The 17,579-nt window shown below is 45.2% G+C and overlaps 1 protein-coding gene across 1 annotated transcript; it reads right to left on the bottom strand.

Moving 5' to 3' along the window:
• Nucleotides 1-430: 430 nt before the first annotated feature.
• Nucleotides 431-17,517, bottom strand: nup160 (nucleoporin 160). Its single transcript, XM_076269401.1, has 35 exons — nt 17,415-17,517; nt 16,569-16,677; nt 16,263-16,473; nt 15,172-15,397; nt 14,564-14,639; nt 14,149-14,263; nt 13,479-13,715; nt 12,929-13,026; nt 12,712-12,796; nt 12,552-12,620; nt 12,086-12,169; nt 11,582-11,752; nt 11,054-11,153; nt 10,609-10,774; nt 10,353-10,489; nt 9,812-9,972; nt 9,176-9,312; nt 8,800-8,870; nt 8,372-8,531; nt 8,081-8,150; nt 7,786-7,884; nt 7,145-7,267; nt 6,732-6,827; nt 6,513-6,607; nt 5,984-6,080; nt 5,766-5,871; nt 5,305-5,465; nt 5,070-5,130; nt 4,849-4,959; nt 4,585-4,708; nt 4,370-4,471; nt 4,128-4,269; nt 1,810-1,935; nt 1,163-1,255; nt 431-924 (listed from the first exon to the last, which is right to left on the bottom strand). Exons 1-35 carry the CDS (start codon nt 17,500-17,502, stop codon nt 841-843), a joined length of 4,191 nt encoding a protein of 1,396 aa, XP_076125516.1. The 5' UTR covers nt 17,503-17,517; the 3' UTR covers nt 431-840.
• Nucleotides 17,518-17,579: the final 62 nt, after the last annotated feature.

The following is a 17,579-nucleotide window of genomic DNA, read 5'->3' on the forward strand; positions in this document are numbered from 1 at the left end:
AAAAGGTGAGTGGTTTTGAGTGGCGAGTCTAGATGCTATGGCGACACAAATTCCCCCTGCATGATTACTCTTGCATAAACCAACTACATTGTTCAACACACTGCACAAGGTTTAGCATCAGAGTATCATACCGTGTATATAGGCCAACCGAACTTTGCAGCTTTAATGTTCTAATGGTACATTTACATTTAGCAGACACTTTTATCCAAAGCATCTTCCATATGTCATTACTACAAGGGCCAGCCCTCACTCTCCCCAGAGCAACTCGGGTTCAAGTGCCTTCCACAAGGGCACAATGTTGGAGGCTAAGAATTGAACTCGCAACTTTTGAGGCTACTGCATGCTAGCCCACCTCCTTAGCCACTACACTACCACTGCCCTTTACAACAGGTTGGGGGAGGGAGGGAATAAAGAATCAAGACTTGGAATGTAGCCATGTGGAAAAGTCTTTATTACATTCCTTACACAATTTACAACAGACCTGATTGAAGAGAACAGGTAGAGTACATTACAGAGCCAAAACATGACGTCACATACATCTACAATAAAAAACACACACACACATGAAAGTTGCTGTTGGATATCTTTCACACAATACATACTGTACATCAGAGTGCTTAGCTGTCACTTCAGACAGACACTTAAGCCCTGGCTACCATCCACACAATCACTGAGGACATCTCAGGGCATGTTTTATCCAAGTTCGTAGAAATAGTTCTCCGTTTCATTAACCCATACAAAAATATATTTATTTGGTTGTACTTTTTGTTGTTTTGAAAATGAGGGTACATCAGGGACAGACAAGAAACACCACGTAGAAAGGCAGTTCTGATGCTGGGGTTAGTGGGTCAGGACTCGGTGTCTAGTTGCGTTCTCCACCACTTCATGATACTCGTCCAGTTTGGCTCTCAACTTCTCAAACAACTATGACACACAATAGTACAGTTAAAAAAACATTTTTAAAAACAGTTCTCTGATACACAAGTCAACTCTTAAAACTCTAATATCTGTAAATCACAGCTTGCAGACCAGCGTACAGGGCTATAGATTTATAAAATCTCATTGTCCACCACCCACAGAGCTCTATGAATGTGGGAAATTAATGCAACCATTACTTTGCATACGCTATGAAATGCAAAATAGCTATGCCTACACCACTTACCTTCATATTCTGTGTATCACCGAGACTCACCAACAGCTGGTCTATCGACGTGTATGGAAGCCAAACAACGGGTGCTGTGGCTGACAGAGGTTTCTGGAACACAGAAGAGGATCGGGGGGGAGGGGGGCGTTTAGAAAAGCCACAGAGGATGAGTCATACAGCTTACCTCATTAAAGGGATTTATAAAAAATCTAAATACAGTAGAAACTATGTCTGGGGTCAAAATGTCAATATTGTGATGTATCGATATGTATCAGATGCTGCTTTATTGCAATGGCGTCAATAACAAAAAGTATAACAGATAGGAAAGTTACAGTTGTTGTTGGACATGGTCACTATTCAGAATCATGATTTGTGATATGTTTGGTATTGTCGCCTGTACTGTGATACGTCTTGTATCATGAGGTTGCAGGCAATACCCAGCCCTAGTACCAGAAGAAACTATTATCAAAGTAATTATCAAAAAAAATATTTAAAGTCTTTTAACCAAATGATACGGAGTGATTATCAGGAGAGGCTCTTCTGGGTGACTATAAATCTTCAAGGAAGGAATGAGTGAACGCAATGAAGGTTTTTGAATGTGTCCATATGAACACTACATGCACAAAGACCAAGGGAACACAAAGCACAGAACAATCAGCAGTTACCTCGATTCCAAAGTACTGGTGTCCCTTTCCGAGAAGAGCGTCAACGTATTCCAGCACCAGTTCTGTGGCTGGCTCCAGCTGGTCAAACTTCAGATAAAGACGGAGCAGAGCGGCAGTGTCTACGGCCTGAACACACACACACACGTGTTTCCAACGATATCCACAAACAGCATTTTGTTGTTTCACGTCAATTCAACCAGGGCCCACGCACTTAGGCCTAAAAAATTCTGAAAAAAATACCAGGTGTACCTATGTTACCCAGGCGACACACTGTAAAATTACTCTAATGTAAGATCAATACTTTTCAAGATACAGCCAGTTTTACAGGGGGAGGGGGGTGTCGATTTTGTTCGCCCTCTTTTTTTTGTCAAAGTTCACAAGCCCACAGCGCAAGAACTAAACCATGTAGTAGGCTCAAATTGTGCATGCTGGTACATAAATAGGAATAGTATGTAGCAAAATTGTCACGTTTGGTCTGGGTAATCCTGCATGGTCATAGCGGTCTCTCAAAGTTGATCAAAATTTTATTGGAGTTTTTGGCTGGGCTCTGTTTAGCCCTTCAGAAGACATATTTGTACTCAACATAGGCTTTTGATTTATTTTCCTTACTGAGATAAGTAGAAACACTCTCACAAAAACAATGAACAGAAAATAAATTCCTTCAGGGTCTGAACAGCAGACCTTACAAGTCTGAAAAATCATTTTGGTTCTCATTTTCAGAGCACCCAAACACCTTGTGGGAATATGCAAAGATTTTTTTATATTTTTTTCTTTATTCTCCATGATCCTTTCTTTTTAAAAACACCAATTTGACTTGTCTTATGCAAATCTTTCTTTTTCACTTTCCACCCTGAACGTGGGCAAAATGCACCATTGACATCAATATGTTTTGTATAGAGCTACTACAGGTTACTCTATACAACCACAGGTGGCACTGTGGTAACTCTACAGCAGGGGTCGGCAATTACGTTTGGACCCGGGCCAATTTTTTTTCAGACAATGGCATCGCGGGCCATAGCTTTTGTAATGGGGGGGGGGGGTTATAGGCCTACTATTTAAATTATTAATTATTATATTATATTAAAATAAACATCATCTAACTTTTAAAATGCATTTAATTTAATTCCATTAAAAACGTTTATTTGCTTATGTGCGCTGTTTTTATGCCGCCTGCTGCATCTCCTGTCGTCTCTCATGAAACAGGCGACTTGCCTAGCAACTTGCCGTAACTAATGTGTAGGCTACAAATATTATTCTTTTGGATGACGTGTAAATGATTAGCTGAACATTGCTATATGCTAGTTATCGATGCAAAATGTCGTTGTCAAAAGCCTTGAAAAGAAAAATTGATTCAGAATGCAGGACCTACAAAGAAGAATGGAAGCAGAGGTATGTGTTGAGCCTGCCTGCATTTCTTAATGCCAAGCCTATTAATTTAACGAAACATAGGCTATTTTTGACCTTGCCCACTGGAAGAGGGAGACAGGACACTGTTGTTTTTTTTTTGCACAAGATTACGCGCACTCGCGTGCCAATACCGTTCCGACCTGTGCGTCATGGATAACTGCAAGGATGTTCCACCTGTTTTGTCACTTTAGTAGGACTATCATCTATACCTCAATAAATGTTTTGAAATTGATGGGATTGCTGTAGGCCTTTTTTTCTTTTTAAAAACATGGGGTTAAAAAAAAAATTCATTCAACAGCAAATTAACGTCATCTCGCGGGCCAGATAGAATCAATGGCGGGCCAAAATTGGCCCGCGGGCCACTATTTGCCGACCCCTGCTCTACAGTTTGCTACATACTATTCCTATTTATGTACCAGAATGCAAAATTTGAGCCTCCTACATGGTTTAGTTCTCGCGTTGTGGGCTTGTGAACTTTGACAAAAAAAAGAGGCCGAACAAAATCGACACCCCCCTCCTGTAAAACTGGCTGTATCTTGGAAAGTATTGATCTTACATAAGTGTAATTTTACAGTGTGTCTCCTGGATAACAGGTACACCTGGTAATGTTTTCAGAATTTTTTGAGACCTAAGTGCGTGGGCCCTGGTGTAATTGACGTGGAATGACCCAGTGATAAAATGGTAGTTTTCTACTGCACCACCTCAATAGCCAGCATGCCTTCAGGGTAGAAACTACTACAGACCATAACCTCAGTGTTAATTCAGGGAACCTATGACATGCAGGCCGAGGCCAAGTTATTCTCAAGATGCTGAAATTATAGTGAGTTTGTTGAACACCTCTTCAGTGATTAAATGTGCTGTATTAATGTTGAGGGACAACGGTGGTCCAAAATGAAAGTAGGATGTCTCACCTTGTAGGCATTAACCAGCCAATCAGGTAAAGGCACACCGTGTGAGAGTAGCTTGTTGATGACACACCGGTGGTGCTGAGCATTCTGGGAAGGATGTGCCTCGAGGTAAGAGGCTAAGAGCCGCCATGCCTCGTCAGTAGCACTGCAAGACACAGAGGGCAACACAGGAATGAGAATGTCCTGCCTTGTCGATTTGAATAGTTGTTCTATTTTGAGTCATATTATCAGAAAGCCACACAAACCTGGATTCCTTGGTGGTGACGACAGAGGAGAGCTGATTGGCTGCTAGCCAGGTCCAGGCTTCATTCTGACTCTGCTCTCCACCATACTGCAGTCGGATGCACCTGAGGAAGAGAACCTTCAGCACTTAACACACCGATGGCAATTAGCACACACCAAACTTCAGTCTTTCAGATAGCGCTCCCATTACAATCTAGGCATTAATAGGTTGACTCACTTGAACGTCAGCCCTTCAAAGACCTGTGTGAGGGGCAGCTTGAACGTCTGACAGAGGGAGAGAGCCGTGTCAAAGAGCCCCGTTTGAACGAGCAACGCCACCATGTCCACTGCAGTGGCACTTCCTGCAAACAGCATAAAACACAATGAGCCAAACACTCAATCAAGAACAACATTATTTTCTATGATCTTTAGCATAGGTCTTGTATGATCCATCATCCCGTGACCCGTATTTTGGGCTAAGGACCAGTTTCGCTGCGCTTGCCTGCGATGGCCGCTGAGGGAGGGTGCTGCTGCGCCAGAGTGAGGCGACTGCGGGCCAGAATGTACTCCTTCTGCAGGTCCGTCAGCTCCAAGATGTCAATCTGACGCTTCACTGAAGGACAATAAGACAGTTAGTTTAAGGCTACAATTCAGCCATGAAATATATATGTGTGCTTGGGTGCAAGAGCCAACATTGCACAAGTGCCAGCATGCAGGATTTACCTGGGCCAGGGGCAAACTCGCCATCGTAGTTCCGTTTTGGTGACGCACCTGGACGTTCATACTGTACACAAATAGAAAGATAGAGATTGATCAGCAAATAAAGTTTGACATCTGAGTGTTGTTGTAAGCTATGCCGCCATGCAAAGATGGTGTTAACCATTTCATCTGGAGTGTTAACAGGGGTCATCTATCAACATTGGTGGATGGTGGACATGTATTCTGTGTGTAGACTGACTGTGCTTCCGGAAGAGGGCTGGATGATCCACGCGTAGTCGGGCCGGATGAGCCGCAGGCAGTTGAGTGCGGCCAGGTAGCAGTTCACCTGCTTCTGCAAGCCACCAAGCGTGCGCACCTCCCGACCCAACCGCATGCCGTACTCAAACATCACTGTACCAGCTGAGAGAGACAGACAGACAAATGGACATTACTGTACTGGCTGAGACACACAAACAGATACACACTACTATACCAGCTGAGACAGACAGACAGACATTACTGTACCAGCTGAGACAGAGACAGACAGACAGGTACACATCATAGGACGGACGAACGGACGGACGAACAGACAGACAAGTAAGTGGACATTACTGTATCAACTGGGACAGACAGACAGGTAGATGTTATGGTGGTCATTCAAGAAAAACTGCAAAAAGCCTACCAGTGGACCTGGAACACTGACTTGACAATGAAGCTCACCTTTTCTGTAGTTGTGGCGGTTGATATGGAAAGCATACAGCAGCTCATAATAGTTGTGAGTCATGAGGTCCACAGCTCTGGCACGGGACTCAATAATACTGACGACCTACAAAATGGCAGGAGCAGCAGGAATAGGATTATTTGCATGGCGTGGGCCGCATTCGTAGTGCCAGTGGCACAAGTATCAAATATAAACACGGAAGGATGTGTATACTGACCTCATCGTGGAGGTTGACGTAGGAGAACTGGACCAGATCTTTAAGCTGGGACCGCTCACACAGAACCACCACCAGCTGTCTGAGACAATCCAGCTGCCTGGACACACACAAAAACATCACTTTGGTCAAAACTAGCCTCTCAGAGTATTGGTTCACATTAGTAGTACCATGTACCTAGATACTAACAGTAACCAGATGTTACAGACAAATTCCTCCCTCTATTCAAATCTAAGTCAGGTAATATTCTTGTATTCCATTCTGAAGGCTTCTGGGTTTCTCTCCTATTCCTTCAAGGAATCGCCAACTTTTTGGGAATACTTTTAATCTTATTTGTCGTCTACCCCAGAGTGAGATAGGAGGACACATACCCTTCTCTTCCCTGTGTGTGCAATAACACAGTTTCACACCGTTAGCCTAGCTTAGCATAATTCACTGGAAGTGGGCTGTTCCAGTTAGCCTATACAGTAGGTCCCTTCAAGTAATGATACAGTATAATAGGGTGGGATCTACATGATGAGTCTGCCAGTACCTGCTTTGGTCCGGGTTCTGGACCAGCGCCTCGTAGGCCTGGCTGTTGTGTCCCAGGTCCAGATGGTGTTTGAAAATGCGCGTCCAGAGAGCTGCCTGTAGAACACACAGATACAAACACTCACATGGGGCAGTCATGTGCGTCACATACAAACTCACATCTGGGAGGGTACGAGCCTGTGGCCTACACATGGACTTGGTCTCTTGCAAAATGGCCTACCTGACTCCTGGTGTCATTGACTGCTTCTGATATTGCCAGGGTGGCCAACTGGATGACCAGCTCAGGTAAGCCAACATCCTCCAGTAGCCTCAGCACCTACAAAAAAAGTAAAGAAAAGAAAAAGAAAAAGAAAAAGAAACACACACACACACACACACACACACACACACACACACACACACACACACACACACACACACACACACACACACACACACACACACACACACACACACACACACACACACACACACACACACACACACACACACACACACACACACACACACACACACACACACACACACACACACACACAGTAAACAAGGGGAGATTAAAACCTACAAAAACTCAGAAGCCAACAGAAACTGAATTTGATCAGCTGCTCTAACATGAGTCATTAACATTGTAACCTTGTTGTAATACTGCAGACGAGGGGCGCTGGCTGCTGTCTCCTCGTCCTCGGTGCCGCAGAGACGCATGAGGAAGTCCTCCTTCTCCACTTCAGTCGCTGCTTCCTGGAAGCACTGAAGGGCCTGAGGGGAGAGCACATGTCATTAATCACACACACACACACACAGACACAGACACAGACACAGACACAGACACAGACACAGACACAGACACACACACAAAAACCACAAGAGCATGCGAGATGCAATGTCATCCAGACACTTCAAAAACAGACAGGAGTTTCATATCTTTGTGTTAGATTATTGCACTAAAGAACACTCATAATGACTTCATTAAAATCTTTGAAATTCCCTTAACCCATCAATAATTAATGCTACTGTTATGCTTTGAAGTTCCCTGGTGTAGTGTTTCATCATAATGAATTCTGTGCAAAATGTGAGGGCCTACTGGGCATGGCAAACTGATTTCAAACCGCAAAAGCCTTAAGAGACCTTGAATTTGGAGAATACTTTTAAATTGTGGCATATTACAGTGATAAATATCTATACAGGAGTCCTACACTAAGGTCATTTCAGAGGCTTTCATATGAAGTGACTGAAGCAGCGCCAGCCTTGAGAAGTGCCTCAGCTCTGGTTCTTACCTTCTGTCCTTCCCCAGTGGCCAGATAGCACTGACCCAGTATGAAGCGACAGGAGCCCACGTTCACCTGACACCAGGGCCCAATCAGACGCACATATTCCTGTCACACACACACAAAGACGAGGGTCAACCCAGAGGTACAGAAATCTCAGCACACATGATATACACATTACCCAACAAGAAAAACAAGATGCAAAAAAAAACAAAAAAAAAACACTCCATACATTCAGCTATGCGGAAACGTCGGCGTTGCACGCCAAGTAGAGATGTGTGAATGAAGTCGGGCTCCTACTCACTTGGAGCTGTGTGTACTGGCAGTTCCCCATCAGGCACTCGGGGAACAGGAAGCCGGGGTTGCTTGGCCAGCTATGAGGGTAACGTAATGTAAGGGTAGAACAGTTTGGCCTTTAAAAGACACCTCCACCACATCTCAATGACACTGATGGAGGTAGTAGAACATCCCTCTAAAATGCACTAGAATATTCAGAAAGGAACTGGCACTGAACTGACTGCTAAACTTCCTGGACTTTCTACACAAAAGGCAGCAATACACCACGGGCCTGAATGTTTGTGCGTGTGAAGGATACAGGAGCTGAGAGAGACTGGTGACCACGCTGGACGCCATCTGAGGCCAGTGCAGAGGCACCTGACCAGCCTGGGCCTCTTGCTGTGAGTAGATCTGGGACATGATGATCTTACGCGACACATTCTGGTAGAAGAGCTCCACCACCGTCTGGGGAATCAGCACTGAGAGAGACAGATACAGAGACAGATACAGAGACAGAGACAAAGAGACAGAGACAAAGAGACAGAGACAAAGAGACAGAGACAAAGAGATAGAGACAGAGAGATAGAGACAGAGAGAGAGAGACAGAGAGACAGAGAGAGAAAGAGAGAGAGAGAGAGAGAGAGACAGGGGACGGTGTCAAGATACAGGACAGTATTAGAGACCAGCTAAGCCCATAAAATATTACAGAATGGGGAGAACCCAAAGAGGTATGTTAGGTTGGCCAACCTGATCGGTTGGGCGCCAGGGCAGGGGAGTCGGACAGCTCAAGTACGGACAGGTGCTGAAGATTGGCATCGCTGACAAAGAGAAAGACACACAACATTTACAAGATTGCCCAAAACAAGACAGTCCAATAAAAAAAAAATATTTGTTTATACATTTTAAATCTGTGGACAAAGAGGGGTGAAAGTCCAGACTGTTCACCTAAGGACTAATATGATCTCACTTGTATTCAAAAGACACTTAGATTGGTGTAAAATGAATTAGACACTAATATACATTTCCACAGGGACAAAACACACAGAAATGTGTGATGTATTATTAATAGGGGAAACATCTACTAGAATATGTAATAATACGTAATGGTTCCAGGGGCACTCACAGTATGTCGAGGGGTACGGCCGAGGAGACGCTCTGGCTGATCTTCTTCAGCAGGTAGTAAGAACAGAGCAGGTGGGAGCAGCGTGGGATCAGGTCCTGCTGCAGCTGCAGCAACTGGGCACCTCCTCCCAGAAACACCTGCCGCACACACACAAGCACAGAAAGACGCCACGACCGGTTAACACGGCCAGGTTCAACAGCCTTGAAAACTTGCATTACTTAGCATTGATTAGATTGGGATTTAATAATTAGATTAGGTGTTTTTAATTAATATTTTTGATATGTGGGATGATCATTTTGATAAAATGTTCTCATTGTAGGCAGTACCCCGACACCATGTCATTGCCTGGACTTACGTCACACCTCTCTTATATTACAAAATTCTAATTTCACACCCACTACAGAGGTCACAAAAAGAAGGACCTCGTAGGCCAATTAGACACAGCGCTGCAGCAACAGTGTGTGTGGATATGTGAGAGACTGTTTGTGCCATTGGTTTGTATGGCTATGGAAATTTGGCGTGATAAGTCATGTTCGAAACGATGATCAATCACAGGAACGCGGTAAGCAAATGTCCGGTGCTCGTTTGCATCTGCGTGCGTGCGTGAGTGAGGTGGACTCGCGTGTGCTCACTCACGTTGTCCCCGAGCCGGAGGTAGAACTGCTGCAGGATGAGGAGGTCCCTGCACAGCATGGCGCGTGTGAGGGCCAGGTGGCACACGGCCTGGCACACCACCCGCACGGCCACGCTGCTGCCGTACAGCTGCGACAGGCTGATCCGCACGCCCAGAGAACGGCCTGCAGGGGGGGACAGAGAGACCATCAGGCTCACACCACCACCACCACATGAGTTCACATACAACCAGTCAACCCCCAATTCACTAACTACAGTGCATACCACAGGATAATGACCCTTCTAGTCGATTTCTGACACGCTAAATGACATTGAATACTGACACCAAGGGACCGTACCGTAAATATAAATTCTTCAATCATGTCACTTTACCCCATGCACACTAGGCTTTACCTTGACCAGCTTCACTCATTAATAAAAAGGCTGGCTTTTACCACTCAATATACAGCATGTCTGCTACAAAATCAGACCAGAGTGCATAAACAAACGTTTGCACCGACACCAACAGGAAATAGGACAGATGGGATAGAAGTGTGCCTCTGACCTGCTAAGAGCGCGGCTCCCTCCCCGCCGGTCTCGGCATCCGTCTCCAGGTCCATCTCCCGCAGCAGGACAGACATGGCCACCATCGGGTTGCGGATGTCCTGCAGCTTGTTCTGGATCTCTTCTATGATGTTCTCACTGCAGGCCGACAAGCATTATGGTCATTAATACAAACAAATTAAAAAAATGTATGTGTGTGTCTGCATCAATGTGCGCCTGTATGTGTGTGTTTATGTGTGTGTGTGTGTGTCACTGACCTGTCGTTGGCCAGCATGCTCTCCAGCACCTGCTCGGCGGCCTTCTCTGGGGACTGCAGGTGGTCCAGGGCCTTCTCCATGTCGTAGGCCATGTCTCCCTGCACACTCTCACTCACCAGCCGCAGACAGTGCACCAGCTGCAGCACGTCCCGGCCCACCTCAGGGTCTGACCGGCGCACGCACACACACACACACACACACACACACACACACACGACAAATAAGACAGACAGAGCAACTGAGTATCAATACAGAAACTGACTTGTAAAACCATACAGACCGAATTGATTTTCTTGATATAGAGGAATCAAGCCGATGTTGCCCTGAAGATAGCTAAACATTTGTTTACTACACACCACCAATACTTTATTAGGATTTAAAGTACTCAATCAATTGTTCACAGCACAGAAGAGAGAGCTACCCCCACACATACACATACACACACCTTCAGCCATCGGAGTCTCCTCCTCCGAGAATAGGTATTCATCAGCAGACAGGTACAGGTGATCCACAGCAAAGCACGGCAACAGGTAAGACACATAGCCCTTGATGAAAGAAAAAAAATGTAAAAAAAAAAAAACATTAACAGAGGTTAGCGTTGCCTTAGGAAGTAGGAGAGTTGTTTGGGTAACCAGTAGGTTGCTGGTTCGAGCCCGGGTCCTCTGAATTGGAAGTGTCCTTGAGCAAGACACAAAACCCCAAACTGTTCCCAATGTTCAGATTGGTGTCTGGCATGGCAACCTCTACTACTGGTGTATGAGAGTGTTGGTGGGTGGTGGTAGTATAGTGGCTAAGGAGCTGGTCTAACGTTCAGTAGCCAGAGAAGTTGTGGGTTCAATTCCCAACTGCCACCGTTGTGCCTTTGAGCAAGCCACTTAAAAGGCATACTCCAGAGTAAAAACAACCTGGCTAACTTCAAACCACAGACAAAGTTCAAAATAGCCTTACACTTCAGGTGTAGTGTCTATGGTACCTTCTTGAGCACGCAGGCCATGGAGGTGGCCTGGTTGATGAGCAGTGCCAGAGGAGTGGACAGGGCCTCCTGATACTGCAGGCAGCAGGCATAGAACTTGGACCAGAACTCCACCTGCAGCTGGCGGTACTCTTCCTGAGAGAACTCGTACTCGGTGACGCTGTTCTGGAGCTGCACGCAAGGAAGGGCACAGAGGAAATAGACAGGTGAGAGGGAGGACACAACAACGCACTGGGACATAGGGTAGGGGGTTTCACCACTACTGATTTCAAGTCAACCAGTTAATGAAACCCCTAATGTGATGTGCTTTTTAAGAGAGAAAGAGTGGGGGAGAGAGAGATAGAGAAAGAAAGAAAGAAAGAAAGAAAGAAAGAAAGAAAGAAAGAAAGAAAGAAAGAAAGAAAGAAAGAAAGAAAGAAAGAAAGAAAGAAAGAAAGAAAGAAAGAAAGAAAGAAAGAAAGAGAGAGAGAGAGAGAGAGAGAGAAAAGAAACAGATTGCCTCACCTCTGTCTCAACTGCAAGGGTCACTTCCCTCTTCAGTGACTCCCAGGGCAGGTCAAGGAACCGCTCTGTGCCTCTCTTATAAATCTGAACAGAAAACAGAAAAGTGATTAAAGCCTTTATATTTGAGAATACTCCATCTTGTCTGTCTATATAATTTGGCACAAATGCCCCAAGAGAAAAATGTCTCTGGGACATTGATACGGTCAGGAGGTATAACACATTAGGGAACCTGCAAAAGGATGGGCATCCCTGTCTCTAAATGCATCCAAACGGGGAAAAATGGGTTGTGGTCCATCTACAGTATAGTTGAGTCAGCAGAATTTCTGCTAACACTGCTTTAACAGTCGCTTACAGTGCTGATTATCAATTAACTCACTTTGTATTTCCTTTATGAAGAGCTTACAGGGCATGCAACCAGTTCAACACCTTTTGGTGCTTCAGTTGAGGACACAATTTCAGGTCTTACCTGTAAGCCTTTGACTATAGCCATGGCAGTGAATTGAAGAGGGGAGAAGAGGATTTCGAGGTATGCCTCCTGTTGGGAAAATGAAACGTGTTAGCCATGATAACACACCTTGGAGTCTCATTTATCAATGGCCTAGCAGGCTTGTACAATGCACACTCACCCGTGGGTCCTGGTCGATGCCGATGTGGACTTCCTCGTCTGGAGAAGGATGCATGAACACCTGATTCCACAGGCCAGCTGAGTTGCTATCAGACACACAGACAAGAGGTGAAATCAACAGTGACTGACCAGTTTGAAAAGTGGTCTTGAACTGATCTCAGCAAACAAGCGGTGGGTCAGAACAAGAACAGTTGAAATCATGAGTCTGTGGAACTTACTGCTCAAAGTTGATGTATTTCACAACCGTCTGGTTGTCATCGTCCAGCCAAAGACCCCAGATGTCAGTAGATGTCAAGGCAAAGTCCACCAGTGTTTCCTGAAACAGACAAAAGATGAACTCAAACTGAAGCAAACCTAATGTATTTTAGTCCATTAAACTGCACGTGGGGGAAGAATAAATGTGTTGTAAAGCACACACACAACCTTTCTCACTTTCACAAGCGTGCGCGCGCGTAAGCGAAGTCAAACAGTTAAAAGATGCTTTGAAAGTTTAAATTTTACTGTTGTCTTGAAGAGCAGGCTTTCAGCACTTGTGGGGGAGGGGCAGTCTGCACGTAAATTGCAGCTTCTCCAGCAACACAGAGCTGCCTGTGGACGCCTGTATGTAAATAATGCGGGGGAAAAACTATCGGCGAACGCAGCCGCTTATCGGCCGATGCCGATACACGTAAAAAACGTAAATATCGGCCCGATATATCGGCCGGCCGATATATCGGTCGATCCCTAACACAGACCCTCTCTTTCTCACACGCGCACACACACACACACCTGTGTGCTGAAGAGGGTGGAGAGGTGATCCAGGGTGTATCGGTTGTTGTCGGCCACCAGCTGCAGCACGCAGAACTGTCCGCGCCCAGGCAGGCCGAGGTAGACGGCAAGGCACAGGCCCGTGGTGGACGAGAAAGACAGCCGCAGGCGGTGACCCTGGCCCGGTAGGCTCTTCACCTCGCCGCGGCCCACCGGCAGGTACTCCAGCATGTCTGCCACCATCAAGCACACCTGCTCCTGTAGGTTAGGAAGGGCAGGTAGACAAACCTCAGTATCATGATGAGGGCTTACAGACACACAAGTACAGGTGTTTTCACTCAAAAAAACTCAACATTATTCACCTAATGTCATTTGAGAAGTCACCCACAATATGCTACAACAAAAAAGAATCAGCCCTATTTTTAAACATGAAAACTAGTGGTAATTTTCATTTATACAACATGCATGTTCGCATACATGGAGCAAAAATGCAGAATGCACATTTTGTGAAAACGCCGTGGTGGCTATTATCGATTTATTTAAATCTAGGCTACTTGAACTATTCATTTTTGATGATCATGTACATTGTTATTGTTGTACATCGTTTTCAACCAAAAGCATCCACCAAGAACTCTAACCATACCAATATGCCCAACCACATCCCAATCCCAATGCGTCTTGCAGCACTGACCTTAAATGACCACATGCGCAGCTTGTGGTCTTGGCACAGAGCGAAGACGAAGGTGTCGTCCTCCAGCTGCCTCACGGCCAGACTGAGGGCCAGGTCCGACGGGCTCTGGTCCCCCCTGAGGAAAATAACAAAATAACATCATGAGATTAGAACTCAATGCTTCACTTTTTCAATTTAGAGGCAACAACAGTGTGCTCAGACACAACTAGTATTGGACTAGGTGATCACAGAACTCAATGCCTCATTTCACAATTTCAATAGAGTAGCAGCATGTTTGGACACAACTCAATATAATGGCAGGAATAATTACTTGGAATATTTATATAATAGGCTATAGAGAACCGACTCTTTAAACCGCCATTGTGTGCATTTCTTACTAGGGATAAAATAGTGGGTAAAAAAAAAGTTGACGAACCTGATGGCAGTGGGCATCCATCCGGCCAGTCTCTGCATCACAGAGCTCTGCTTTAGTTCCACTGTGGTCACTGTGCCTGTAACAAGCACATGCAGGGGTCAGCCCACATTCACACACTTTTAAACACACACACACACACACACACACACACACACACACACACACACACACACACACACACACACACACACACAAGCTTACAGCTGGTTCATGGCCTACACAAGCAACACGGGCGCAGTTGGCAACGCAAGGCTCGCTCATGTTTTAGAGTGCCTTCTCACAGTCTATGCAAACCTCGCGGACAATGCGCCCACAACGTAAACATATGTCATGGCACTCACGTCACAAAAAAATGGACATATTTAGCATTGCAGGTACACGCCAAACCGCTCTTGCATAGCTGGGTGCATTCGCGTTTGCATAGCTTGCATAGACTATGAATCAGGCCTTACTGTGAGCTCTCGTTACATGGCGAGTCGTGAGGGGGCAGAGACACGACCAGTATGCCCCCGGAGGCGCAGGCCAGGGTGAAGAGGGCATCCCCCTCACACACACAAAGACACACACACACACAAGGAAGGAGCTTTACAGCGAGCAGCTCTTGTTACCTGGCGAGTCGTGAGGGGGCAGAGACACGACCAGTATGCCCCCGGAGGCGCAGGCCAGGGCGAAGAGGGCGTCCCCCTCCTGGCTGATCCAGGCGGAGGACGTGCCAGGGCTGATGGCGGGCTGGCCCGGGCCGCTGGGCAGTACATAGCTGTGCGCCGGGTCCTGCAGGCTGAGCTTCCCCACATCTGTGAAGATGGACTGCATCTGGAGCTCAGTGACCAGTTCCTGTGGCCAGAGGATAGAGGTTTATGTTAATGTTTATGTTAATGTTATTTAGCAGACGCTTTTGTCTAAAGTGACTTCCAATGACGTCAATAAACACTACATTAACAGTAATGTTTATAATAAAATCAAAAAGCATAAAAAAATACCAATATTATTAAAGCAACACCAAAGAACTTTTCCTGTCGCACCACGCTATTTGTTTATCCAGCAACGGCTTTGCAAATAACGATGTCCATAGACAAGGTAGAATATGATGCATGATTTTATGAAAGTACGATGTATTGCGACATCATGCAAGTCAAATTTGTAGTTTCTTATGTCTCATTCCATCGAACTACAAACCCGCTAGCCGATCTGGCAAACTTACATAGTGCGGTTATAGCCGATAGAGGGCTGCGAAGCGAATGCAGAAGTGCCGTTCACCCTGTTACGAGTTGATGAACCACAGAAAACATTTTGGAAACATTATTTTAAGGTACAAAAAACTCTTTGGTGTTGCTTTAGTAGAGTAGAGGTGTTCGGGGGGTAGACCAAAAGCACTGGGATACTAAAAATAACCATTCCTCCTTCTGCTTGTCAGGAAAAAATACAATGTCCAAACAAGAAGAGCAAAGACATCTACCACGGCTAAAATCTTCATATAGCGCAATATTAGTGAAAGTGAAACTAAAGTCATGGATCCTTCCAGTGATTTGGATCGGCTCTAAAATGTAATAGGTTCTTCCTTTGACATCTTTCCTTCCAAGTTTGATGAAAATCAGGTAAGTAGGTTTATCATCATCAGGCTTACAGACAAACCAAACTGCACAGAAAACATAAAATCAGTCAAAAACTCAAAAATAAATGAATAAATAAAAACACTCACACTACGGTACATGCGGGAGGGATGGGGCAGGGCCAGCCGATGGACCGACTGGTTGGTGACGACGAGGATGATGACATTGTTCAGGGTCTCCTGGATGTGCACTCCCCCAGGCAGGACCTGGCATTGAGGGATCTTCAGCCGCACGGCATTGTTGAGCAGGTTTGTGTCCAGAGACTGCTCCACCAGCTGGACTGTGTCCCCAGACGTGGACCTGGACAGGTCAAAACAACCCATGAGCTTATGGCTCACAAAGAGAGTGACACGATAATGAATGCCACAGTTATTATCAAAATGTTTGTGTCTTACCAGTGTATAAATCTGTTGCTTGTGACAGACAGGAGCTTCCCACTTTCTTCATAATAAAAGCCACCTGCACTGTCTGGGCATTTGACACCTCCAGGAAGAGCACTCAATCCTATTGTATCATCAGGAGTAGAACGCCATAAGATAATTTTAACATCACTATGTAAACAGTTACTGATCAGTTTCGACGAAAAAGGCTCACTAGCTGTACTAAACAATCCATGTCTGCAAACAAAAAATCTATAAGGGAAATATTGCCTCTGGACTCTCAACTTAGGTCAAACTCTAAGTTAAACATGTTAGCTAGAATAGATTAACGTTTGCTAAACACCAACTGTTACGAACAGAAATTGTGGTCACTGCAAACCAGCCAATTAAATTATTACAACTAAACAAATTCGGCAAACTAGGGATGGCTATCGGTTAACGTCAGATATTTGAAGTGGCTAGCGATAACGGTATGACAGAGTAGACGAAAACAATTCAACAAAGTCAACCAGCTACATGTGCTTACATCTGCGCGCGCGCACATCAAGGACCAAAGACCTGCAGGCCTAACCTTAGAAGCTAAACCTAAAGTTGAATCCTTTCATAAATCTGTCATTATATGTACTAACTATACTACAACTTTGAACACTGGTGCTACTTAATCGCCATGGAATGGGACACTCAGATTGTGCTATTTAGCTAGGTCACCAACGCTACCTTTCTAACTAGCTAGCTAGGATAATTGGCTAGCATTCGCAATTGTGAATGTTAAGTCACTGCTTTAGTCTCGTGTTTATAAAGGGGACAATTTGTTTATAATTAAACATATGATAATCAATTCCACGGAGAACGTAGCTTTACCTAAGTTGACAGTGATGTCCCGGAACCGTGAAAACGTTTCCCTCTCAAATCCACATATTTCTATGAAGCTCCTGTCCAGCGCCGCCATCTTCGCCGCCGCATTGGTTTAGTGACCGGGAAGTACAGGAAGCTAGGCGCCTTCAATGCTTTCGAAAATTTAAAGAG

Source organism: Alosa pseudoharengus, unplaced genomic scaffold, assembly GCF_046254945.1.
Source record: "Alosa pseudoharengus isolate Yale_2024_CS ecotype anadromous, Long Island Sound unplaced genomic scaffold, YU_APseudo_1.1 YU_APseudo_1.1_scf_10, whole genome shotgun sequence".
NCBI lineage: Eukaryota > Metazoa > Chordata > Actinopteri > Clupeiformes > Clupeidae > Alosa > Alosa pseudoharengus.